Source organism: Benincasa hispida, chromosome 2, assembly GCF_027475165.1.
Source record: "Benincasa hispida cultivar pf3 chromosome 2, pf3_genome.v1.1, whole genome shotgun sequence".
In the NCBI taxonomy this organism is placed as follows: Eukaryota; Viridiplantae; Streptophyta; class Magnoliopsida; order Cucurbitales; family Cucurbitaceae; genus Benincasa; species Benincasa hispida.
Genome location: NC_143479.1, coordinates 13,488,961 through 13,514,502, shown reverse-complemented (window position 1 = coordinate 13,514,502; position 25,542 = coordinate 13,488,961). Strand labels below are relative to the sequence as shown.

The following is a 25,542-nucleotide window of genomic DNA, read 5'->3' as shown; positions in this document are numbered from 1 at the left end:
TAGAGGAACTCCCGACGCCCTGTACATGTGTCGGGAGTTCTTCGACAACTCTTGATGCCTTTGTTTCATGCGTCAGGAGTTTCTTTCCTTACAGATTTTTCCCGACGATCCATTATTCGTCGGAAAAGGCTCTCTCGATGCATTTTCCACCATTTCCCACCAAATAGTAACGTCAGGAGAAGTTCGAATTCTTGTAGTGTCTTTCTTTACCTATAAAATTTCTCACAAATATTTTTTTACCTGCTTAACTCCTCCATATGTATGGGTGTGATTTCTCTCACCCTATTCTATTTTAACAATCATAGCTTCTGTTTTATTACATTTCTCTTATTAGTCTCTCTCTAGTTCAAATATGTGTCTATTAGTATCTAAATTTTAAAAATGTCTAATAAATCGCAAACAAGTCTAATAAATTATTGACACATTTAAAACTTTAAAAAAAAATAAAAGATCTATTAGAATTAGAATTAAATTTCATGTTTAATATAGACCTAAATTTTCCTATCGATGTTGTTTCTAATAAATCTATTTAGAACGTATTTCATATAAAATTGAAAAATCTAAAGATTTACTAGATTAAAACTGAAATTTTAAAAAGTATTAAATAAAATTGAAAAATCTAAAGATTTACTAGATTAAAACTAAAATTTTAGAATCTATTTGACACTTTTTAAAATTTAGGAGTTGTTTAGGGCGCTAAGATGATATAGGATGTGGGGAGTCCTGATGTCTGGAGAGTTCTAATGTTTGTGTTTGGGTGTGCAGAGCTGTTATGTCTGAGTTGATATGTTTGTGTTTGGGTGTGCAGAGTTGTTATGTCTGAGTTGATATGTATGTGTTTAGGTGTGCATAGTTGTTATGTCTGAGTACATATGTTTGTTTTTGGGTGTGTGGAGTTATTGTGTCAATGCTATTTAATTCATTTTTTGTACTCTATAATAATTTGCTTGTATGAACACTGTTTTTTTTTATAAAAAAAATCGTATAATCTAATTATTATATCCATCCTATTTGGAATAAGACATTGGTTGCATTTTTTTTATTCTTTCCAATCTCAAGATATGATATACAGTTCAATTTTATATTATTTATTCCAAACTTCTCCTAAAATAAAGCCAAATGATTTTACAAAAAAGTGTTAATGTAGACTGGATATGAAATTCATTAAATTCATTCCTCTCAAAAGATTTTACATAATTTGATGGCCTTATACATGATCATTTTACAACTTTGTTAGAAATATTTGCTTCCATATCTAAGGGCCACATGTCACAAGCCATTTGTACATGTTACAAAAAAAACAACAAATATATGATACCTATAGAATAAGAGACTAGGGAAAGTTACAGAAAATAATAACAAATCAACTTGAAAACATTGAGAACGTAATTAGTTACTCTTGCCCAACAAATGCATGCAATATCTTTTTCTTAATGGTAGTGGAATGGCTAAAAAACCCTCTGTTCGCTGAATATCATTCACCAACAGATCTATGAGGGTCAACTGATCGTCTTCCTTTAAACCCTTAACTTGGTAGATCTGTTTGATGACCTCCTGACGCCTCTTGAGCTCCAATTCATATTTCTCTTTCTGCCATTGTATAAGTTTCTCCATTTTACTTTCCTGCACGTCCATTACTATGCGTACAATGTCAAACATTTCAAATTGGAAGGAAGTCCTCTTGCATTTCTTTTCTCTTGTATCGTTACTTGATCCAGTACGCTTGTTGATGGGTGTATCTGGGAAAACCTTGTCCATCCCATCAACGGTCAATATGTTCATGTCAGGTATGTTCATGTCAAGTATACTTTCTTATTGCTCATTAACATGTGATCCCAACCGAATATCCTCCAAATATTCATCTGTTGCAGATACTTGATCGTACGGGGGTTTCACTTTCTTCACCAGTGGCCCTATCTTCCCAAATATGATTGAAAGCTCATCATAGTGGGGGAATGGTTTGTGTCTCAAACCCTTTGTGTTGGGATGGGACTACAAATAGGAATGTATATTATGTTAGAACATAATATTATATTAGAAAGAATTCACCATTGTAAGATAATAATACTATAATGTGTTCTCTTACCCGAACCCATACATCGAAAACCTCTTTCTCTACTTCCACACATTTGAACTCATCGTTCCAACCAAATCCACTACATGAATTGCTCAGCATCTCAACAATTACACAATATTGTCGCTTTAAAAGTCTAACTTTGCACTCTATTTTCGACAGCCCGATGGAACAACTAGGAATTTTTCGGTAAGTAGACGTTGTAGCTGTTGTAGATAGCTAGGTTTGAATATTCCATTATCATCTTGCCAACCTGTTTCTATAAGTGCAGTAGTGACTCCACTAATAGTGCATCTTTAACCTTTGTCCAAATGTGTTTTGTCATTTTCTCACATCCTGCCATTTAGCTACATACATACGTATAACTTAATAAAATAAATCGAGCATAGTTAGATAAACAAAGTTTGAGTACGAATAGCATAGAACATGTTTCATCATTCACATAAACCAATTAACACAATATAAATTAAGATAATTTAATACAGTAGATTGTTTGAACCGAAAGATAACATAACCTAAAAGTAGGAGGAAGTTATTCATAGTAAAGTTAATTGAACAAGAAACTTTGTGCTCATGATGCTTGTTCCCATTCATCAAACATTCGCGTCACTAACTCATCCCTGAAATTGGTCCATTCGTCGGATGTTTCCATAAATTGTATATTTTCATCGTCGAGCTCGTAGATGTATAATCTTCATCATCCCTTGTTCCGGACATTGTAGTTTGGCTCATCTCCCTCGTTATCAGGTTGTGCAGCAAGCAACATGTCGTTACTGTCCTACATTGGATCTTAACTGGGTAGTAGGACTTCCCAAGTAGTATCACCCAACGACCTTTGAGTATGCCAAATGCTATTTCTATGCAGTTTCTAGCGGATGAATGTTTCATGTTGAAAAATTCCCGTAGATTAGTCGGTTCATTTCTAGCACCATGCCATTCTGAAAGATGGTGCGCTCTCCCCTATATGGAGCCATCCCTCACCATTGGGATTTCCAACATCACATAGGCAATAATAACCTGGCATGGTATGCATATAATTAGTTGGCAAAGTATTTGCTCTTGAATCCAGACAGTGCAATCACAAAAGTCTATACCATTGGGAACCTTCAATCCGTGTGGTCGAGAAATTGCATCCCTAAGCACTCCAGAATCGGCTGTAGACCCTTCCCACCCTGGTAGCATAAATATGAACTCATCAGTTGGAGAACAGACGGCAAGTACATTCGTGGCTATCTCACCTTTTCGGGTATGATATCGGGTGCGATCGCCTGCATTTACATTGACCTTGATGTATATGTCATCCAATACACCCAAACAATTCTATATGGGATCATACATTGATAAAGGGATAAACATTTCCTAGTTTCACAAAAATCTAGAACCTAATATGTAACGACTCGACCTTTTTGAGTACTCTGACAAGGGTTGTTACTCATAACTACAAATTTACATTCAAAACATTTCGACCATTGAGGAAAATAAATTTCATTAAAATAATAAATATAGTTTTCCAAAATAAATAACAAATAAGTAAAGCCTTTGTTCGGGGCCTCTAAAATAATGAAGAAAAAAAAATAACTTGAACAAATAAAATTTTGACCAACATCGAGTTTCAAATCAAAACTTTTAAATAGCTTGAAAACTTAAACTGAGCGGAAGCGATTTACATGTCCCATATGGCACGATCACAGGTCCCTCTCGTCACCCGCCGGTCCGTTCCTATCATTACCTAAAAAACATAAATTAAGAAAGGTTGAGTATAAAATACTCAGTAAGTGATCCCATTACCGGGATTAGGCTATGCATCCACGAGCAAAGAAAAAATAGTCTGTGGCTCATACAGCTACATCGATTTTTTATGATGAAAAGAAAACCAAAAGACGTACTATCTTGCCTTGAAACACACGTCTAGCGGCCTGTAGGCATATCGTCAAACATGATAATAACATGAGCGTGAACCCGTCGACTCATGCATGTCTAGTGGCCTGTAGGCACATCATCAAACATGATAATAACATGAACGTAAACATGTCGGTTCACGCATGTCTAACAACCCATAGGCTCGCCGTCAAAACATGAAATATGAAAATAAAAGTAACATGAACGTAAACCTATCGGTTCATACATGTCTAGTAGCCCGTAGGCACACCGTCAAACATGATAATAACATGAACGTAAACCTATCGATTCACACATGTCTAGCGGCCCAAAAGCACACTGTCAAACATGATAATAACATGAACGTAAACCTGTCGGTTCACGCATGTCTAGCGACCCGTAGGCACACTATCAAACATGAAACTAGACCCGTAGGTCTTCTGAAATAAAACATGCGTCAAGGCGAGACAATAAACTGCTCTACTGGTCTATTCATGCATTACATATATAATATCAGTACTGATTAGAAATTTTAACATGCTCATAATACTTGTAACATCCATGCAACTAGCAAAATATAATGACAAACAAAATCATGCTCCAGAGTCCACAAGTAACTTTATAGGTCTAATCTAGATCGCCTGGCACAAAGGCACCGGTAATAGTATCACTTACCTCAACTTGGTAAAAAAATCAAAACAAAATCTCCTTAGAACTTCTTTAGCATACTTGAATCAACCTAAAGTTGTGGCTTGGTCCAAGACCAATTCCAAAACTTGATTCAATTAGCCAATCTGATCAAGAATTAAATCCAAAATCAATAATTTAATTTTCCACTATTACTCTCAATCCAAAAGAATAACCATCCAACAACTTACAAAACTTACCGATCTTCACCAATTTTCTGCAAAACAAAATGGTCTTTAGCTTGATGGTCAATGCCTCAAAACTTCCAAATCTTGAATCTAAGTTTCACACCAAAGAGAGGTTACTAATTTAACCCAAAATCAAGTGGGTGAATTTCACCTCCCAAATTATAAAAAAAATAAGTCTTACCCAAGGTTTTTCTCAAGATTCTGACAAAGATCGGACAGTGGTGGTAGATGGCGCATCGGCTCGTGGATACTATAGATAGGCAGCGGGTGTTGCTGTCGGACGGCATAAATTGTTTAGGCTCGCGACTAGTAGTGAGGGTCTTGCATGAGGAGAGTTTGCGAGAGTGAGAGAGAAGAGAAATTTCTAGTTTTATAGATTTTATTCAGCAGTGATTACGAACAAACCAAAGCTTCAAACAACGATCCAACCATTCAAAATGAAACTCTATATGTCTTGAACAGACTGACCAAATTTGAGTACAATCCAACGTTTCAAACTTTGAAAATCGATAATTTTGTGGAAGTTGTCGCTAAAAAGTCGAATTGCTTTCTCTCCAATTTTTTACCTTTTTTCACTCTCATTTGATTTCAAAAAAATCTCAATTCTTTTTTTATTTTTTTTATCTCATCTTTAAATCCATATATATAAAAAAAAGTAAGAATTTACATTTGAATTATATTAAAAATCTATGACTTAAATAAAATTTAAAAAACAAAGAATAGCAAGTAGCACGGTCTTTTTTATTATTTATATAAAAAAAAATATGATTTAAATGAAATCTATTTATTTATTTTTATTATTCTTTTCATAAGTTGGTTAAAAGTCTTTTTTATTTATTTTTAGTATTCTTTTCATAGGTTGGTCAAAGGTATGTGAAAGTTGTTGCATTAGTATTCGTTTCAATAATTACTAAAATAAATTGTTTCAAATATATTCATTAGTATTTCTTTCAAAGGTTAATTACTAAAATAAATAAATAAATTTTTTCAATTAAACATGATTATATTAATTGTTTGAAAGTTGTTGCATTAGTTGGTCAAAGGTCTTCATAAGTTGTTGCATTATATTAATTACTACACATGAATAAATTAATAAATTAATTAATTAGAATAATGATAATTGATCATAATTTATATATTGATAATTTAAATTAAAATAATTAAAAATGATTACATTGATAATTTATATTAAAATAATTAAAAATGATTACATTAATTACTGAAATTTATTAAGTATAAGTAATATATTTATATTTATTAATCAATTAAGCTATATTTTTATTGTTCAATCTTCCAAAAATAAAAATCTCACACTTTTACAAAGTAACTTAGGTAACTTCAATATTAAGCATGTAAACATTAAGAATAAATGAAGACAATGCACTCATAAAAAAAATTTAAAAATAAATACACCAAAATTAATAACACCAAAAAATATCAAATAGTCCATGTAATATATTCATTGTATAAGTAACACATCAAAATTAATAACACCTAAAAATACAACTGAAATGGAACATAGGGGAATACAAAAATAAAGTAATACACCAACCTCAAACTAATTGAATATTCCGTATTAGTTTGGGTTGCATAACAAAACAATAAAAGAAGTTAGAAAAAAAAATCTAGAAATACTTATAATGTAGAAAGAGAACTAGTTGGAATAAAGAAATACTTATGTTACTTCTATGAAGTACGATGTGGATGGAGTCCACGAGTTGACGGATCACAATGAGGTATCCTACCACCCACCAAACAACCAAAGTTAGAAACTTAATAATATGAAAATAACATAACCAAACATTAGAAAGTAGAGAAGGAGAAACCGAAGTTAACTCAGTAGATTGACAAAATAAACCTTGGACAGTGGAGATTCTCAACAAATGCTTAATGGGATCAATGTTGTTATATAGGAAAAGTGAAAGGAGAGGGGTGGTTGTTGAACATTAATAACAGCCCTAACAAATATTTAAAAACAAAAGTGACCAGCCTCAGAATTAATTTTACATCATGAATGAATTCAAATCTAATTAATAAATTAGTTGAGTCATTAATGAAGTGGTTGAATGGGTAGTGGAAATACGCAAGTGGAATAAAATCAGCAAACAATCAGAACAGTTATTACTAAAGTTGTTGGACAATTTAAATAAATGAGGTAACTAATAATGCATAATATTGAAAACGTGCAAAATACGTGATTATGATCGAGTATATTCAAGCATGATCGAGTATGAACGATCGAGTATGATCGAGTATGATCGAACATGATCGAGTATGTTTGAGCATGATCGAGCATGATCGAACATGGTCAAGCATGATTGAGGATGTTCGAGCATGATTGAGCATAATCGAGTATGAACGAGTATGATCGAGTATGTTCAAGCATGATGGAATATGAACGATCGAATATGATCGAGTATGTTCAAGTATAATAGAGTATGAACGATCGAATATGATCGAGTATGTTCAAGCATGATGGAGTATGAATGATTGAGTATGATCAACTAATTCTTTCTACGAGATTTCTTCTACAATTCTAATAGCTGAAAAATCAAAACAAGGTATGAAATTAAAATTTTAGGAGAAGACTCGTTATTGGCCAATCTAGGGTTTAGAAAACGAACCTGAAGTGGACGACGTTTTCCCCCACCAATTTGCAATTTCTTCAACCAATCCTTGCCATGCATTCAACGATCGACGACCGACACAACACCAAGGACCAAAAACAAATCGTACAATGGGTTATGGGTGAATGGAGGACCGTCAAAGCGACAAGGACATAGTTGAGAAGAAGATTGAAGCGGCGAGAGGGAAAATGGAAAGCACCAAATCTATGAGAAAACAACAGATCAATGAAAAAAAACGAAAAATGAAACGGTTACATACGATACGTGTGAAAGAGAGACATGTTTGAGGCCAAGCTTGAGGAGAAGATTGAAGCAGCTAAGAATGTAGAGTTTGGTTAAGATAATGTTTGAGAGCTACGATGACATACAATACACGAAAGAAAAATGACAGTGGGATACGAAACGCGTTCCGAAAATGAGCTTATAAATAATTAAAATCGGTAAGATAATAGTGGACCTCCAAACACTGAGATGATATATCAACCCTTGATATATCATCTCATGTTGAATCCCCAAACACCCCCTAAATGACTTATTGAATACAAAATTGAAAGACTAAAACCTATTAAACACTTTTTACCTCAGTAACCAAATTAATACAAATCTAAATGTTCAAGCACTAAATTTATAATTTAAGCACTGGGGCATTGGAACTCTCTTCCAAAATACATTTTTCGTAAACTGTCCGGCGCCGTAATCAGTAATGATAACAATGTTGATGCACGAATATAGCGAAAGCAAGAAGAATGGAGGGTCGGTGAAAAGGCTATTTAAGTGAAGCCCATTGTGGATATGGGCATTCGTAGATCCATCCTGGTCCAGAGTACTGAACACAATGCAGCCACAGACCCTCTTCCTCTCCGTCGTATCTGCACATAACCAACCATGTTTAATGCAATATTCATGGACACTATTACATTTTGAGTAGAATCAAACCAGCAAAGCTTTCCACTGGGATATAAGTGAAGTTTCTCACCCCTTTGGAGCCAAATTTGGACAGTTTGTACACATGGGATCAATTCTAAAATCTTCACTCCAGTTTTCTTCGCGTGCATTAACACAATCTTCTTCAATATCACATGCCGGAGAACAGATTGATATTGCAGCAGCTCTATCTGCAGTTGTTTTTTCCACGGAACGACCTGAAGCTTCTTTTGTAAGGTACAGTGTATCGTTGGCTATGGGATAACCTGTATATTGCAAATGCACACGGATCTGCAATGCAGGTGGTATACCACAAGACACTGATTTTAACATCAAAAGGAGGTGGGTGCATACATGGATGACTTGAATATACGAAATATCAATGTGGGGAGTTCTCATGCAAAATGTCTTCAATGAGTCGAGATTAGAATTTTACTTGATGAGTTCGGCCAGTGATCGGTTCACATAAAACAATGCTTTGGACTCCATCGGAACTGATGCGGGTAAACTTTGTTTGAGCAGCCTTCCCCTTTATTGGAGTATTAGCGCAAGAATCAACCATCTGTTGCATCAATACCAAGTGGCACTACTAAATTCAGACCAATATGCTTCCAGTCAAGAGATTCCATCCAATAGTAACTGACACTAGCATTAGCATACAAAGGAGCAACAGTTCTCCCACAAATTTTATCCATGTTAATATTATGATTACGGAATTGAAAACAGTCATCTTTGACTCTTCAGTAATAGAGAGAGGCAGAGAGTAAATAGACAATTAATGGGCTTTTACGAACTTATTTTTTGAAGACCTAACCATTCCCAACAAGTAAATTCCATCTAGTTTAGGCTAATAACTTGCAAGCTCAGTCCTAGAGTGGGCGCCAAATAGGTCTAGAAATTAAAAAAATGGCTTAATAGGTTCATAAACTTCAAAATTATGTCTTAGTAAGCATCTAAACTTTAAAAAGCATCTAACAAGTTCCTAATCTTCTGATTTTGTGGGCAAGTGACTATTGTTCTAAGACAACTATCTGACCCTACTATGTTTGATTGCCAACAAAGTAAATTCATTCCTTATCATCCATGCCCTCTTCTTAAGTAACTAAAGTTCATATGGACAAGGGAAGAAAATGAATCCTCACCTCCGCTGTGCTCCTTCCCTCTCGAGCATTGTAATTTATATTAACATCAACAACTTGCTGAAATTAAGTCCAGGGTAAAATGATGCAGATAATCAGATGGAAGCCAATATAAATAGAATAGAAATATTATGAGGCGACTTCACTAAACATAAAAATACACCACAGTGCTCCACATGCCTACAAGGGGCCATAAACCACAAGCAAATTTATTTCCCTCTAGTGTAAAAAAAACCGAGTGTTTGATCTCATACTTTTCTAACACCACATGCCTATAAGGAGCATAAACCACAAGCAAACACTCATGCACATGTCCATAGTAAGTCAGGATAGGACAACCAGGGGTCCCTTTTAAAATGTAGACTCAACATTCTCAACATTCTAAATTACCCTTGGGCCTTTATCAAAAAGTTTCCATTTAGATTGTTACAAGCAGATATCTAAAAGTAACTCTTAATTTTGGTCATATTTGAAGGAACAATTTGATAAATAATTGAAGACAGAAGAGAAAATCAAGACTTGACTAGCCCAAAGAAGAATACCTCTGCTTCTGGAAATACACCCACTACCCTTGCAATATACTGCTTCTTCACCAGCCCAGACTCAATCTGCAGTATGCACACATTCATATTATATGAGCTTCTTTAGTTCCTAGTTAGTGCATGTGCAGAAAAAGACGAGAAATCAATCACAAATTAAATTTAACTATACACAGTGAAACAGGACAAGAGCATTACTGGGAAAAACTTCCCGTGCAAGTGGACCTTTTTTTTATCTTTAAATAGCTTAATTACGTACATTTATAATTCTCTGTGGATTTGAGTTCAGCAACTTGTGGATGTGGAGTTTCAAACTTTTGACCTTTTCATCAAAGATATGTTAATTCTGTGTATTTGTGTCATTTTATTTTACAAAATTTCACTCAAGCCACAAAATTATTTAGAGTTAATTCTTCTCTCATATATTTTCTTTCTAATATCATCCAATATTATATGATTATCATCTAGGTTTCACGTTTTTATTTACAATTTCATTGTTTAACAAATGAGAATGACTAGTTAGGATTCACTCTTTTCCCATAGGTTTTATACATTTCATAAATTTTCAATATTCAGACCATCTACTGTAATCAATTTTTTATGAGTTCCCTCACCATTTGTGTTATTAAAATATCAAACTATCTCCTCAATATTCATATCCAAATATGCCTTATAAACTAAAGAGTCATCATTTGTATATTTTGTAAGTTATAATCTAGGAAGCATGGACACCCAGGCCGAGCGTCCGTGTCATAAACAGATTCATCTGAACAAGCTCTATACACATGTCCAACACATTAAAAATGTGTATAATATTAAATGGCTTGGCATGACTTTGGGAAGGAAAAAAAACATTAAAGCCCAGCCCTAGAGAGATACTATATCAGTTTCTCAACCTTATATACTAATCATCATAGGTTAACTTAGAGGCCAACAAGGATCATGAGTTCCATCTAAGGTGACAACCTATCTAGGACTTAACTTTCGTATTTCCTTGACACTCAAATGTTGTAGGGTCATGCAAGTTGTCTCGTGTGAATAATCGAGGGACCGTCTATATGCTCTACAAATGCTAATTGACTTGACTTCATATGATTTCATTGAAGTATAAATTTTTTTATGTTAAATTTACATGTTTATTTATTCTGAAATATTAAATATATTAATATATATTTTTAAATAATCGATTGACCCAAAAGTTTAAGCTTATAGATGAAGGTAGATTTAATTATATATCATCTAACACTCCCCCTCACTTGTGGGGCTTGAAATATGAAGAATGCCCAATAAGTAGAAATCAATATTAATTGAGAAGGAAATAACACTTGCTGGGTTGAACACAGGACCTCCCTAGACCACATGTTGTGATACCATCTTAAATCACCGATTGACCCAACAAGTTTAAGTTTATGAGTGAAGGTAGATTTAATTATATATCAACTAACATATATGCATACATTTTCTGTTATAATAATAATAATGTGTCCCCAACATGCTTGTATCCTCTTCTTTTAGAAATTGGTGCAGTGTCACGTCCGTGTTATTAGGTTATAATCATTTTCTGTCCATTGCATAGTACTTAGTAGTAAAGCTAATTGACAATCGATACTTTTTCCTTATAAATATCTTTATATCAAATCATAAAATGTTAGGAACCAAAGTAGTATAGGATGCTTTTGTCCCACATTGGTTAGAATGGGATGACCAATGTGGTACTTAAGTGGCTTGGCTCTCCCACCCCAATAGCTAGCTTTTGGGGTGTGGTTCTCCAAAGTGCTTAAGTACCTAACAATGGTACCAAAGTCAGTTGTTGACGTTTCAGAGTGGAACCGGCGGAGGGTTTTGATCGGGTGTGGCCAAGTGAAGTATCGTCGGAGTAGCCATTGGGATGTCGGCTTTCCGAGGATGGGGTATTGTTAGGAACCAAGGTAGTCTGGCAATGTTTTAAAAGACTTAAGGCGTTCTTGAGGCATTGTCTCATAGAGAGGCGATGCATAAGACTCAAGGCAGTATGAGGCGTAAGCCTCATTATAAATATAATAATAATCATAAAATATAAAACCTTGTATGCTTACTATTATAGTGCCATAATATAAGAGTCGTAAGATTACATCATGATTTTTTTTTAAAAAAATAGAACTAAAACCCAAGAACAAATGGACGTAAAGAAAGAAAACAAAACAAAACATTTTAAAAAAATAAGAGGAAAACCTGAGAAAATGCATATTTTGTAGAAGTAGAATTGACAACAATATATGTTGAAAAGTTGTAAAAATATGAAATAGTAGAAACAAAGTTTCAAATAGATGCAGCACCACAAAAAAAATAAGAGAAGAAGAAAACCCGTTTTTGTTTTTGCTGTGATAATGAACAAAAAAATCGGAAAAATTACAAAAAGAGGGGGAAAACGGTGGATAAAGAGTAGGGGAAAAAAAAAGTTCGCCTTTTTCTTATGGATTAGAAAGCTAACTTGCATGCCGCCTGCTATTATTTTCTTATCCAACTGAAGATAATTAAAGTCTACATGTGTCAAAGTGTTTACGCCTACAAGATAATTAAAGTCTACATGTGTCAAAGTGTTTACGCCTAAGTCTACATGTGTCAAAGTGTTTACGCCTACAAGATAATGTTTTTCCTTGGAAACCCAATTGACTGGAATCCCACCACCGCGAACATCTCACTCATAATTAAAAATTCCATTAAATGGAATCCCACCACCGGTAACATCCCCAATACAATTTTTTTTTTTTTTAGTTCTATTACCCACTTTTCACTGAGGTTTACGCCTTTCCGCCTGAAAGACAGAAGCACTGAGGCTTACGCTTCCAGCCATAAAGGCGTAAGCCTCCTTTTACCATGCACAAGCGTAAGCCTCAAGGCATTGCAAGGCCACCTTGCCTCCAGGCTTACGCCTCAAACGTTTTTTTAAACAATAGTAGTATGGAATGCCTTTGTCCCACATTGGTTAGAATGAGATGACAAATGTGGTACTTAAGTGGCTTAACTTTCTCACCCAATAACTAACTTTTGGAGTGTGGTTTTCTAACGTACTTAAGTACCTAACAGAAAACTACTAGTTATAGTATTCATTACTGTGGGTTCTTTTCTATAATTAAAATCCTTTATTTATTGATAATGACAGTCCATGCGTTATTCAATTGCAATGATGTGAAGCAGTTCTCAACATTATATGACATTATAGCAGTTAGAAGTTGTCTATAGAAGAAAAGCCAGAGTACATGTTTGATCAAAATGTTTGAGAAGAATGCACCTCATGAAAGTTCCATGAAAATGGATTCCCTGTCATTTACTATATAACTAATATGAAAAGTCTTAGGTATAAGGCATACCTGTTGTCTGAAAAGGTCAGCTTTGGATGCATTTCTAGCAAGAATAAGAAGTCCTGAAACAAGGCGGTCTAGTCGATGTATAGCTTACATGATCAAGTCAAGGGAAGAAGAGGGTTGCCCTTCAAACCAATGGATAAAGTATGCCAATAGAGTTTTCTTCATTATCAAATTAAGAGACTAGATAAGAGGTAATAGCTTCTAGAAGGACATAGAAATTGGATACGAAATAGAGGTGCCAAACCATGCTCTGCTTCAAGTATACCGACAACTGTGTTTTTCCTATATTGACCACATGGATGAACCTATATTACCATAGAGGTTGCATTTAAAATGGAACCAAAAGTAAGGGTAAAATCAACTTAAAAGAAAAACAAAAAATAGCAGACAAGAGGGTACGAAACGAACTTATTTACTAAGCATCTATTCCACAACTTGCAAAACTAGTGACACAATATGAAGTTCATACTGCCAATCTGACTCACCGGAACAGATGCAGGCTTGCAAACCGTGAGCACTTCTGCTTCTTCTTTGAGAATTTTCACGCCCCAAGCCATTACCGGAGGTTCATGCCTACAGCCCTTGTGAAATCAATTACGAGTTTGATAACTCTATAGTGCAGCTTTAACATATAGAAAGCAATCAATTGCAGCTTTGACATAAAGAGAGTTCAACAAGTAAATGTAAATTCAAGAGAATCACAACCAAGTCCCTCACATGGTGAGAAGTAATTATTCTATTCGGGGACTATAAGCCTTTAAGACACTACCAGAAATTACAACGTGGAGAACACATACCTGTGCAGGAAATGGCTTATCTTTTGAGATGATTTAACTATATATGAAACAGGCACCATCTCCCCATCGACTTGTATGCGACCACATTTGACAGCATCAACCTAAAAAATAAAGTTGCAACCGGTAAAGCCACGAAAACAAGGAAAAATCTATGAGGGTATGAAAATAATATACAGTACATGTGATAAATCCACATTTTGATAACATCATACAGGTAAAACGGAAAGGATAAACCATACATAGTACTCGTAAGGCCGGCCTTTGAACTCTTCAGCAAATAAGTCGACAATGGTTTTACCGGCCCACCGATTTTTAACCTGCAAATTGGAGATAAGAAGTTCCAATCAAGAGTTTGAAATTAGATTCTCAAAGATTAAAGTTGAAGAACAAGAAAGGAAGTCAATAAGTCACTTACATGAGCAATGAACTCGAAGTAGTAAGGTCTAACGTGCCGCCTCCCTAATCAAAGAAGTCTGATTAAAACAAAGTGGAAAGTAAAAACCGAAAAGAAAATCACCAAAAGCAAGCTTCCAGTCTGTACCATTGTGAAATATATAATCGCTTCGTTGTGGAGGGTTGGCAGGGGTTTGCCATACGATCTCTCCCACTCCCATGCCCTCTTCTTCCCTTTTCCTCTTGCTCGTCATTCTGCCGTTTAACGGAGGTCATAGCACAGTCAGACTGATGAGGAGGGGAAGGGGCAACACGAAACGACACCGTATGGATCCTGAAGCTTGCGCTGCCACGTCTATAGTCTTCGAACCGAACCGGATTAAGTTCTTAGGTGACATTACATAAAGTCAAGACCGCGTCGATTTCAGAATCGGTGGCTTTTGCCTTCGCGAGCGCTTACTTTGTCTTCTTCCTCACTTCAACAACTTAAATATTATTATTTATAAATTCATAAATAAATTGGGAAAGAAAATATATATATTCAATTAATATTCTTCTTTCTAAAAAGCCTGCAGCTGAGAGGAAACTGCTTTGGCCTGATCGACGGCTTCTCAAGGTCTCTTCTCTCTTCTCTCTTCTATCTTCTCTTAATTGTCCTCTTGTTTTCACTTTATCCAGAATTACTCGCCTTTTCGGATCTTTCATGGTGTTCACACCTGTAATTGCTTCAGCTCCGTTGCTGTTGGAATTGCTTTGAATTCCTTTTAGGGCACCGGATTTCGTCACCGCGTGTCCGATCAATTCAAGGTCGGGATCCAACACTTGTACCTGATTTGAGGACACTCGACTCAGATGCCGGAGGACGATTTGATTGACATTAAGTTCAGGCTCTACGATGGTTCTGATATTGGACCATTTCGATACTCGTCGGCATCGACAATAGATGTGCTTAAGCAGAGAATAGTTTCCGATTGGCCCAAAGGTTCCAACTTCACTCTTCATCTTCTCCTTATTCTTTTCTGTTATAACTATTCAATTTATAATCGTTTCTGACATTAGGCTTTTTCTATGACTTTTTTTTTTTTTTTACTGCAAAGGTTTATGTGAACTTCCGGCGTTTCTGTTGCATGCTCTATAGTCTGTCAATCCCTCTTTTTTTAATACTATAGTCTGCTAGCTTAAGAGAGCTATTTTTAGGACTAATATTTTATTCGTGGCAGACGACTCTACGTCGTTTTGTTATTCTTGATTTACGCGCTCCTTCAGAGGGCGCGCATTGAATTTTTTTATGTGTGTCGTTTTACAATTAGGAACTCATACCTGTGTTTTATGTTTCTTAAGAATTGTATTGATTTTTCTTTTCCCTTCTGGGACGATTTTTTTTCCCTTTTTAGGCAAAACAATTACTCCGAAGGCAGCCAGTGAAGTAAAACTGATAAGTTCTGGGAAAATCTTGGAAAATAACAAAACTGTTGGTCAGTGTAAATTACCTTTTGGTGAGTTCACGGGAGGAGTCACCATAATGCACGTTGTTGTACAGCCATCCCTAGCGAAAGCTAAAACAGGTGATTTCCTTTGAGATCTTAGCTATAAATATATTTTCTTGGTCATTGATTCTTCCTTTTAAAATTTTACGTTTATATGATATTCTCCCCCTTTTCTCCAATGGCAAATGTTTTTTCAAATACTCTGTATTTAATTCGACAAGTCTATATAATTGTGCTATTAGGAGATGGGATCGCATTCTGAACTGATGCATTCATCAAATTGTTGTTGGTCTTTTAGCTTGAACCTAGGTCAATACTCTTCTAATGTTAATTCTTAACACCCGCTTCTGTTACAATTTCTGGAGTTAATGGGATATAACAATTTCATAATCTTTCTGCTATCAATGCCTTTTTACTAGTGCTTTTGAGTTATAACTCTGAACTACGCTAACCAGAACGCCGAATCTTAGCATGTAGTCCCCTGAGTTAGCTATCATGAGTGATGAGCCTTTTAGAAAACCTTCTTTCTTCATTTATTTCTGCTCCAGAATTATATCCCTTTTTTTCTCTGTCCTGTCCTTAACTATGGCCTGTGGCTTTTAAATGTAGAAGGGTTTTCTAGCGCCTGCTTTGAATGGTTAGGACAAGAACTGCTAGCAGATTGTATCTAAACCATTTTATTTGGCACAAAGTTAGAGACGTATGATCGTCTTATTGACTATTACTCCCTTAAAAAGTATGCAGTGAGAAGTTACCCATTGAGTTGGCCAGTGTAAATAATAAAGAGCTTAAGGAAAATGGATTCAAGCTATGGCTACCTACCTCGGATGTAATATCCTATGAGTTACTTTGGCGATCAAATGTAGTAGTTCAGATAGATGTGCAGTGAGAATGGTCCAAATGTGCACAAGATGGCTGGACATTCACGGTTATATATATGCACACATATATATAAGAAAAAAAGAACTAAAAATGGAGATAGATTTTTCTGGGGGCTTAGCTGGTCTATTATTCTGCTCTGTCAGTGAAGATAAAAAGAACATCTTGTCAGACCGCAGATTTAATTAGTCACCTAGGAAATCTAATGGCAAAATTACTATATAGTACAGATGTTGGATGAGGATTAAAGTTTGCTGTATAGTGAACAGTAGTCTTCTTCCTCTTCTTTGGTTGAGGAACTTCTGGTAGGAACAAAGGGATTTGTTGGATGCCTTGCCCAAATATGAAAATAGACCTAAGTACTAACTCTAGAGCTCACATACTCTTCCATAACCCTTAACTTGAGGATTTATGTATATGCTCTTAATCACTCTCTCTCTTCGCATGATTTTCCCTTTTCTTTACTCTTGCTTCATCTTCCTCCTTCATTATTTTCCTTTTCATCTCCTAATCATTGGGAAATCTAAAATAAACTAGAGCAGAAAGAACTTGTATTTTTGTTAGGACCAATAAAAATGTCAAATCTTCCAGATTTATTTATTTATTTCATTTGGTTGAGTTTAAAGAAATTAATTAACTAGTGTAAACTACTATTAAAACCAGTGATATTGTTATTAATTACCTGATACATAATTAGTATATATTAGCCTCATGAAATTGACTGATTATAATTGTCAGTAATTGCTTAGAATTAATTTTGATTAGTTCTAATATTTCACAATTCCGTAAGATTACTTGTGATTCTATAGAAACATCTTCTATTTCCATGAAACTTGACTATAAGTCTATAATTTTCATTAATTGCTTGGATTTAATTTTAATTAATTTATTGACGATTATCCAGGAAACTTGACAAAGTCTTTGTGCAAAATAAACATGCGTTTAATTCCAAAATATAGTGGCACACAACCAAATTTTAAACTAAGGCAGCCCCTACAATGTTTTTAACTTTTTATAGTATTGGTAGTCTAGGATCTCATCTATGAATTTGGTTTCTTCTGTTTAATTATTGATTTTTCTTTCTTGATTCCAATAAATACACATACAAACTAATATCCACACTTAAGCTTTATCCAAAAAAAAAAAATAATCCACTCTAAAGCTTGCCCCTGCACCCCTAGAAGAAAGAAGAGTGGGAGAGGAACAGCACTAAAAATAGAATGTGATAGTGTTACTTGTTCTAGTTCAATTTTATGTGATTGCTGTGGTTCTCTAGTCAAATCTTGAATGTGGATCGGGTCCTTATAAAACTAGATTAAATCATTAACTTTGAGAACGTGGTCATTGATCGAATTTGTTTTTTATGAGTCTGGTATTTCTTTGTTGTGCCATGAAATATTTATTTACATAGATACGTTGATGATACAGAGAAAAAGACTGACAATTCGCAACAGAAGATCGTCTGCTCCTGTTCCATACTTTGAAACACAACACCAGTCATAAGATTCGTTTGGTAAATCATCTTCCAAAACACGGTTGCTATCAGCCATATTCTTGTGTATAAATGCTTTCTGGTATTTTGGTAATGATGTGTTTAGGAATATTGATGTGGGGGACTTGCTTCTCTTTTATATGATTGTGAAGTTTTTTTTATGATTTTTCAAATTCTTTGGTTACTAAGGTCAAGCTTTATTCTGTTTTTCGCATGTCCCTTTCTCTTTTGGTACAGGAAAAGCTAGGTCTTCTCTCTTATTAGAGGGTTTGCAACTAGAATAAGAGGGCTATTTATAGATTACGAGAGGCATTCAAAAGACTAAAATACTCCTAGGGATACTGCCCAAGTACTATGGTGATGAGGTCAATTTTGGAAAATTGCTAAAAAAAAATCTATCCCCATACTTTCTCCAACAAAAAAAAAAAAGAGTATCCTTTTTTTCTTTTCAAGTGAAGGTTGAGTCATCCATTGAATACCTATATTTGGAAAAAGGGAAATTTCTCGGGCACTTGGAGCCGAGGTGGAATTAATGACGTACATTTCCTTAGAAAGAGAATTGTGAAATACTCAATTTCTTCCTCTAATTATATTATCTTTGGCATTGGAGGTTTGATTCTTCCACTCCAAATGATATGATGTAAAAAAAAAATGCCCTATAATCAATGAAAATGGGAAATTATCTATTAAAAAAAAAAAATTGTCTGATGGGCCACATTGTTTATTTGGCATGCCCTAGTGACAGACCACTATTAAAATACAAAGGAGGCTTATACCCATTGAAGAGTCAACATGCATTGCATTTTGATATTTAAGTATCCACCAAATTGTTCAAAAGAGGATGAATCTGGAGCAAACGGCATTCCTACAAATTCAGAAGAAGGTTCCTCTGTATTCACCCGATGGCTGTTTAAGCGAATGCCAACGTGGTGTTCATGGTGGTCAATAGATATGCCATCTCTGCAAATACTGAGCCCAATGTTCTATTCATGTGGAAAGTTTGAGGTTCAAATTTACCTCTTCTTAAACTCAATAAAACATGGAAAAAACCACCTCATGATTCACAAGTAAATAACATCATGAAAAACTAAATGGAAAATATTTGTAGCAAGTACTTCCATTGTTATGGGTATTGATTTTCAACTTGTAGTTTCAGATATAATCTGAAAACGTAAAACGATAATTTCACTTTTAAAGTTTTATTTAGTAATCATTTCATTTTTTGTTTTTATTTTCTTAAATTAAGTTTATTTTCTCTTCATTTATTATAATGATTAGTTAAATTTTAAAAATAACAATAAGTTTTTAAAAGATATTTTTTAGTTGTCAAATTTTGGCTTGGTTTTTAAAATCGTTGGTGAAAAATATATTAAAAAAAAAATGAAGATAGAAGCGATGTCCATAAGCTTAATTTTCAATAAAAATAAAAATCAGATGACTATTAACAGAGACTTAAATAAACTAAGTTTTAAAAATGAGGTCAATTCTAATATAATTCTTTATTTTCAAGTTAGTTTTGGCATTTTTTTTCCTTTTTATTAATTAGATTATTTTGATATAATGTAATATGTCCAAATCCTAAGCCCATTGATTAAGGGTTTTGTTTGGATAAACTTAGAAAAAAAAATGTTTTTCAAAAAGTCATTTTTATTTAACACTTTTGATAAGAACGATTTAAAATAAAAACTAATGTCAAAAGTACGATTTAAAATAAAAACTAATGTATTTGACAACTCTTCCTCAAATACTTTTATTGCAAGTTTATTTGGTTTATTATATAATATAAGTGTTTTTATTAATATCAAATTACTATAAATAATAATTATAAATTATTATGAATTAATAATTTAAAACAATAATTACGGGAGTTGGTGGAGGTAATTGCCGCTAGTTGTGGTCACAATCGGGCAGAGTTGGCCACTAGCAATTGTTGGTAGAGATAACGTTGGATGTGGCAGCTAGAGTTAGGCAGTGGCAATGGTGGTTGGCAACAAGAATGATTGAAGATAGTCGTTGATAGCCACTACAACATAGTAGAAGTATGCATTTTGGTCATTTAAAAATTATATAAATTAGAAAAATATTAACCAACTTATTTTAGTTGCCAAAAAAATTATTTGAAAATACTTATTTTCTAAATTAAACATTTGAAAAAGTATTACTTCAAGTAAAGATGTATTTGTACTTGAAGTATTTGTTTAGAAATCTTGCTCTGTATGTTGTCGATGCCAAGGAATCTTGCTCTGTATGTTGTCGATGCCATGGAAGACCTATCTCATTTTTTTTCAGTTACGGGGTAGGGGTTTGGATGGATAAAATCGAATGAGTATTGTAGGTTGATAAATAATTAGTGAAATATTGTAGATTCGAAAGTAATTAGAGAAATATTGTAGTTTTGAGATTTGACTAGTACGATTTTTTTTTAAATTGATGTAGGTCGAGGGTTGAATACTCGACCCCTCTTTGTTGAGTATTCAAAACTCGACCATTTTCAAAATTCAACCAACAATGGTGAGTTTTGAACACTCGATCTTTTTTTCTTTTTCTTTTTAATATTAATCCTTTAGGTTTAATCCATTACCTTCTATAAATAAAGTATCCTATGCAAATCTACCATTCTATTTCTTAATAAGAAAAAATTACCCTTGTATTTCTTAATAATAAGTAAAATTAACTCTAATAGACATCATAGAGAAGAACAAATTTTAAATTTTTTTTCCACATTGCAACCATAGTTCATAATTGGAAAACGATAAAATGTAAATTAAAATATCCATATCAATACAACAATTTAAAGTTTCTCGTTTATTTTAAAATAATAATAAGAAAATCAATGTATCCCACAAGGTGGACGTCGTCGATTTTGAGCAGATTGTCGTCGTCGACTTTGAACTCTAGGTTGCTCTGGTTCCTCTTAATGTTGTTCTAGTAGCTATTGTACATCTGCAGGCACTTCATAGTATAAATATTCGTTATGCTCTCCACGGCCACACCCATGTCCATGCATGTATGAAGATGATAGATAACCTCTGAATCATAATATTCTGAACCAAAAGGTGGCATCATCATCATTGGACTAGCATAACCAGTCTGGCTCTGCATCTGTGTCATAGAAGATAATTCTTCTATACTGTGATCGACCTCAACAAACTCATCTTTTTCTACTCGAGCGCATCCCTTACACCTAGGAATTGGTGGAGGAGCAATAGGTATGTCTAGAGCCTGTCATTACAATGAAGGATACTTCCTTCGATTGTGATCTAATTGGTTACAAAATCCACACTATACTTGAGCGCTTAGTTTTTTCCAATTCATCTCATCATGGTATCGTGAATTATTTGGTATATCAGGTTTCCTCAACCACGACAGGTCAAGATGTACGACAAGTATATTAGGATGCGTGATCCAGTAATCTTCATGCGAAACAAGTTTAAATTGAGGAGAGTAGCATGCAGCGTACGTTGATAGTTTATAGTAATCCTCAATGAAAACTTCGTAGTTCATGTTAAATTGTGTGCAAACCGCCATAAAATGCGAGCATGGAATACCAAACGCTTGTCATTTGTTACATGAACAGTGCCATTCAAATCCATTTAACCTCAGTAATTGAACATTTCCTCCTTTAGTATTGAGACTGTGATGTCCAGTTTTCACATGAAATACAACTTTATATCGATCATATGACTATACTTCATGTTTACTAAATCTTGCAGTCTATTTCAAAAAAAAATTCATGTGTACCTGAATATTTACTCACTTAGTATTATAAATATATTCGAAATAAATTGTTGATTACTAAAAAAAGAAAATTATTATCGGGTGTATTTATCTCGATGCTCCAAAGCAGTTCTTATTTCTGCTATTCTTTTTTTAAAATAGTTTACATATTTGAAAAATGTTATTTGAGAAAGAGCATTTATCGGCAAAGTTAGAGCTTCTTCAAGGACTCCATTGATGCACTTTGATAGATTTGTCGTCATCCACCCGTACATGAACCCTCTATTATGTGTTTAAGTCCATTGTTCAATACCAATATTGTAAAAAAAACTCATACAGCTCCGATTTATTCCTTTGATGTCCTCAATAGCTTTATTAAACTTTCAAATTTAGAATTGACATCCAGTACGATAAATAAAATTCTTCAATGTATTGAATTTGTACTTTTGTTGAAATTGCTGAAAATATGTTGTAAGCAAAATCGATGGTGACATTTTAGTCTCGTCCAACCATTTTATGGATTGTTCACTGCTGACATTGTTCACTACTGAGATAATGTCAACATGTCAATCCAAAATTAAACACACCTCTTCATGTGTAACAATTTCTCTCAAATATTTCAAGAACCATCCTCATGAGTCCACAAACTTCTCATCTACAACGACAAATACAAGAGGAAGAAGATACTCGTTTGAATTAACCGATGTAGCAATCAGTAACTTTCCTCGATATTTTCTATATAAGTGGGTATCGTCTATTTGAATCACTGACAAATATCTATTAAAAGCTTCTATATAAGGACCAAATGCCCAAAATCCAGAAGGATGACCTGTCCTTTAGTTGGCATTTCCTTTACTCTCCACTCCACACACATTTTGGGATTGATTTGCTTAACATATACAGCCACCTTGGCAACAATTTGTATGGCTCGTCCCAGTCACTGAACACTTTAGCCAACACCTTTCTTTTGCTCTTCCACACCTTATGGTAAAGAACAAGATATCCAAATTTTGTTTTTATGTCGAATTGTAGTTGTGTCACGCTGATGGGCGATTTTTCTCTTACAGCATCACAAAATTTTAGTGCAATCATCGAAGAATCTAACAGCACATGACTTTAACTAAGTTCTGAGTAAAAACATATATGTTGCTCAACATACTTAGTGATCTCAAACAAGCCATACGATTTTTTATTTGTTGCACAAAGTCTCCATTTGTAACCTTATTCCCACTTTTTACATCGAAATGCTCAAATCGTCGGTGTCATTTTCACAACCTCATATGGTACATGACACTTAATAACAAAACACTTGACCGCATGTTGTAGTATTTCTTTATCTTGACAAGTCATCCCCTTATACAATTAGGTATTGTCAACAACCACAGAGGCTACAGTTAGGTCATGTTCTCGAATGTTATCTATTATATTTATATCCAGATTGTTGAATGTATCTGAAGGTAACTTATGTTCACGACCATCAACATCCAACTCATCAAATTCATCATTTGTTTATGTTCTAAAATCCATGTATTGACTGTTAGCCATTATATCTTTATAATCATAGGGTGGTGCAACTGACTCAGGATCAAGGTCAATACATTAAGTCAGATCTTCAAACTACTAAAGGGTTGTACATGTAGATTTATATCCAACCCTACCCGACTCATATTAATATATAACTGCACTAAATTCAAGAGTGGTATCGCAATTGAGAACATCAAGTTCATTATTGTTCATTAGGAATAGGGAATGACATAAACCTTACTAATCCTCATGGTGTTAGATTATGATGTCTATATACTATTCTAACTGATTTGCTCTCATATCTATACCAAGTGTCATCCTTACCATTTCAAGGAATTGTTAAAAAAACAAGTCCATTGTTCACATTTATGCTAAACCCCTCACATGATGATTGGTCATAATCAACTCCATCAACACCATCGATCACATTATCATTTATAAACAACATAAATCCCAAACATTTGTTTGCCATTTTATTAAAAAAAAAAAAAACAATACATTACTAATTATTTTACTAATTATCATACCTAAATACAACAAATATATATATATATATTTATATATATATATATAATATAATAATAATAACAACTAAATAAAAAATCTTTTGAACATAAAACTTTAAATACTAAAACAATGGAATTTTAAAAAAATATATAATATAAATTCACTCAAGTTAATATTTTTATTAAACAAAAAAAAATACTAAACTTTTTAAATAAAAAAAAACAATACTAAAAAATTATAATATTATCAAAAAAGAAAAAAAAGAAAAAGCAAACAATACATTACTAATTATTTTACCATTTATCTAAACTAAATAACAAACAAAAACAAACAAAAATATCAAAAAAAAAAAATATTAAGATATAAAAAAACTAATAAAAAATTGAACATCAAACTTAAATATTAAAAAAATCAAATATTATAAGAAATATATATAGTAGAAATTTACTCAAATTAATAATTTTATATTAAATTAAGAATACTAAACTTTTTAAATAAAAAACAATACTAAAAAAAATCGAATATTATAAAAAAAAACCAAACAATACACTACTAATTATTTTACTAATTATCAAACTTAAATATAAATAAAAACAAACAAAAATATTTTTAAAGTTCACTTAGTTTGAACATCAAACTTATGAAAAAATTAATAAAAAAAATTGAACATCACACTAAAACAATCGAATATTATAAGAAATATATATTAAAAAATTCACCCAAATTAATAATTTTGTATTAAATAACAAAAAAATACTAAGCTTTTTAAATAAAAAAGCAATACTCGAAAAATAGAATATTATAAAAAAAAACAAACAATATATTACTAATTATTTTACTAATTATCAAACTTAAATCTAATGCCTAAAACTCTAATACTAAATTTTCTTCAAGAGAACACTGTTCACACGAAGTTTTCGGAGAAACGTGTTTCGTGGAGCTGAACTTGAGTTGGTGTTGATGTTGGAGTTGATTTGATGCGATGTGGTTTGATCTCTAATATTTGATCCTCTGATTCTCTCTCAGATGGATGAATATGCTTGACTTGGAGAAGGAAAACACCGAACGTTCTTGAAGTAGAAGTCTTGGAAGAGTATTTATGTCTTCAAAGGTCTTCTGCCTTATAGGAGTGTAGCTTCAGGAATCTTGGAACCTTGAAGTAGACGTCTTGGAAGAGTATTTGTGTCTTCAAAGGTCTTCTGCCTTATAGAAGTACAGCTTCAGGAATCTTGGAAGCTTGAAGTAGAAGTCTTGGAAGAGTATCTGTGTCTTCAACGGTCTTCTGCCTTATAGGAGTGCAGCTTTAGGAGTTTTGGGAGTCCTCTGCTTGTTAGTGAATTCTC

General features: G+C 33.6%; 2 protein-coding genes across 2 annotated transcripts; one reads left to right on the top strand and one right to left on the bottom strand.

Moving 5' to 3' along the window:
* Nucleotides 1-7,861: 7,861 nt before the first annotated feature.
* Nucleotides 7,862-14,959, bottom strand: LOC120071203 (Pseudouridine synthase family protein). Its single transcript, XM_039023325.2, has 12 exons — nt 14,742-14,959; nt 14,616-14,659; nt 14,440-14,517; nt 14,201-14,301; nt 13,889-13,976; nt 13,630-13,708; nt 13,407-13,489; nt 10,060-10,125; nt 9,521-9,577; nt 8,815-8,940; nt 8,431-8,669; nt 7,862-8,323 (listed from the first exon to the last, which is right to left on the bottom strand). The coding sequence occupies exons 1-12, from the start codon at nt 14,845-14,847 to the stop codon at nt 8,221-8,223; spliced, it is 1,170 nt and encodes a 389-aa protein (XP_038879253.2). The 5' UTR covers nt 14,848-14,959; the 3' UTR covers nt 7,862-8,220.
* A 51-nt stretch (nt 14,960-15,010) lies between these two features.
* On the top strand, nt 15,011-18,624 carry LOC120071204 (membrane-anchored ubiquitin-fold protein 3-like). The gene is made up of 4 exons (XM_039023328.2): nt 15,011-15,209; nt 15,325-15,575; nt 15,988-16,158; nt 18,388-18,624. The coding sequence occupies exons 2-4, from the start codon at nt 15,446-15,448 to the stop codon at nt 18,441-18,443; spliced, it is 357 nt and encodes a 118-aa protein (XP_038879256.1). The 5' UTR covers nt 15,011-15,209; nt 15,325-15,445; the 3' UTR covers nt 18,444-18,624.
* Nucleotides 18,625-25,542: the final 6,918 nt, after the last annotated feature.

Bases quoted from the DNA above. Each gene is read 5' to 3' on its own strand.
- LOC120071203 (XM_039023325.2), bottom strand. From the start codon at position 14,847: ATGACGAGCAAGAGGAAAAGGGAAGAAGAGGGCATGGGAGTGGGAGAG. The intron at 13,709-13,888 runs GTGAGTCAGATT...ATGGTAATATAG, and splicing joins GCAAGCCTGCATCTGTTCCG to GTTCATCCATGTGGTCAATA. The intron at 8,324-8,430 runs GTGAGAAACTTC...GGTTATGTGCAG, and splicing joins CCAAATTTGGCTCCAAAGGG to ATACGACGGAGAGGAAGAGG.
- LOC120071204 (XM_039023328.2), top strand. From the start codon at position 15,446: ATGCCGGAGGACGATTTGATTGACATTAAGTTCAGGCTCTACGATGGT. The intron at 15,576-15,987 runs GTTCCAACTTCA...TTCCCTTTTTAG, and splicing joins AGTTTCCGATTGGCCCAAAG to GCAAAACAATTACTCCGAAG. The intron at 16,159-18,387 runs GTGATTTCCTTT...TTGATGATACAG, and splicing joins CCTAGCGAAAGCTAAAACAG to AGAAAAAGACTGACAATTCG.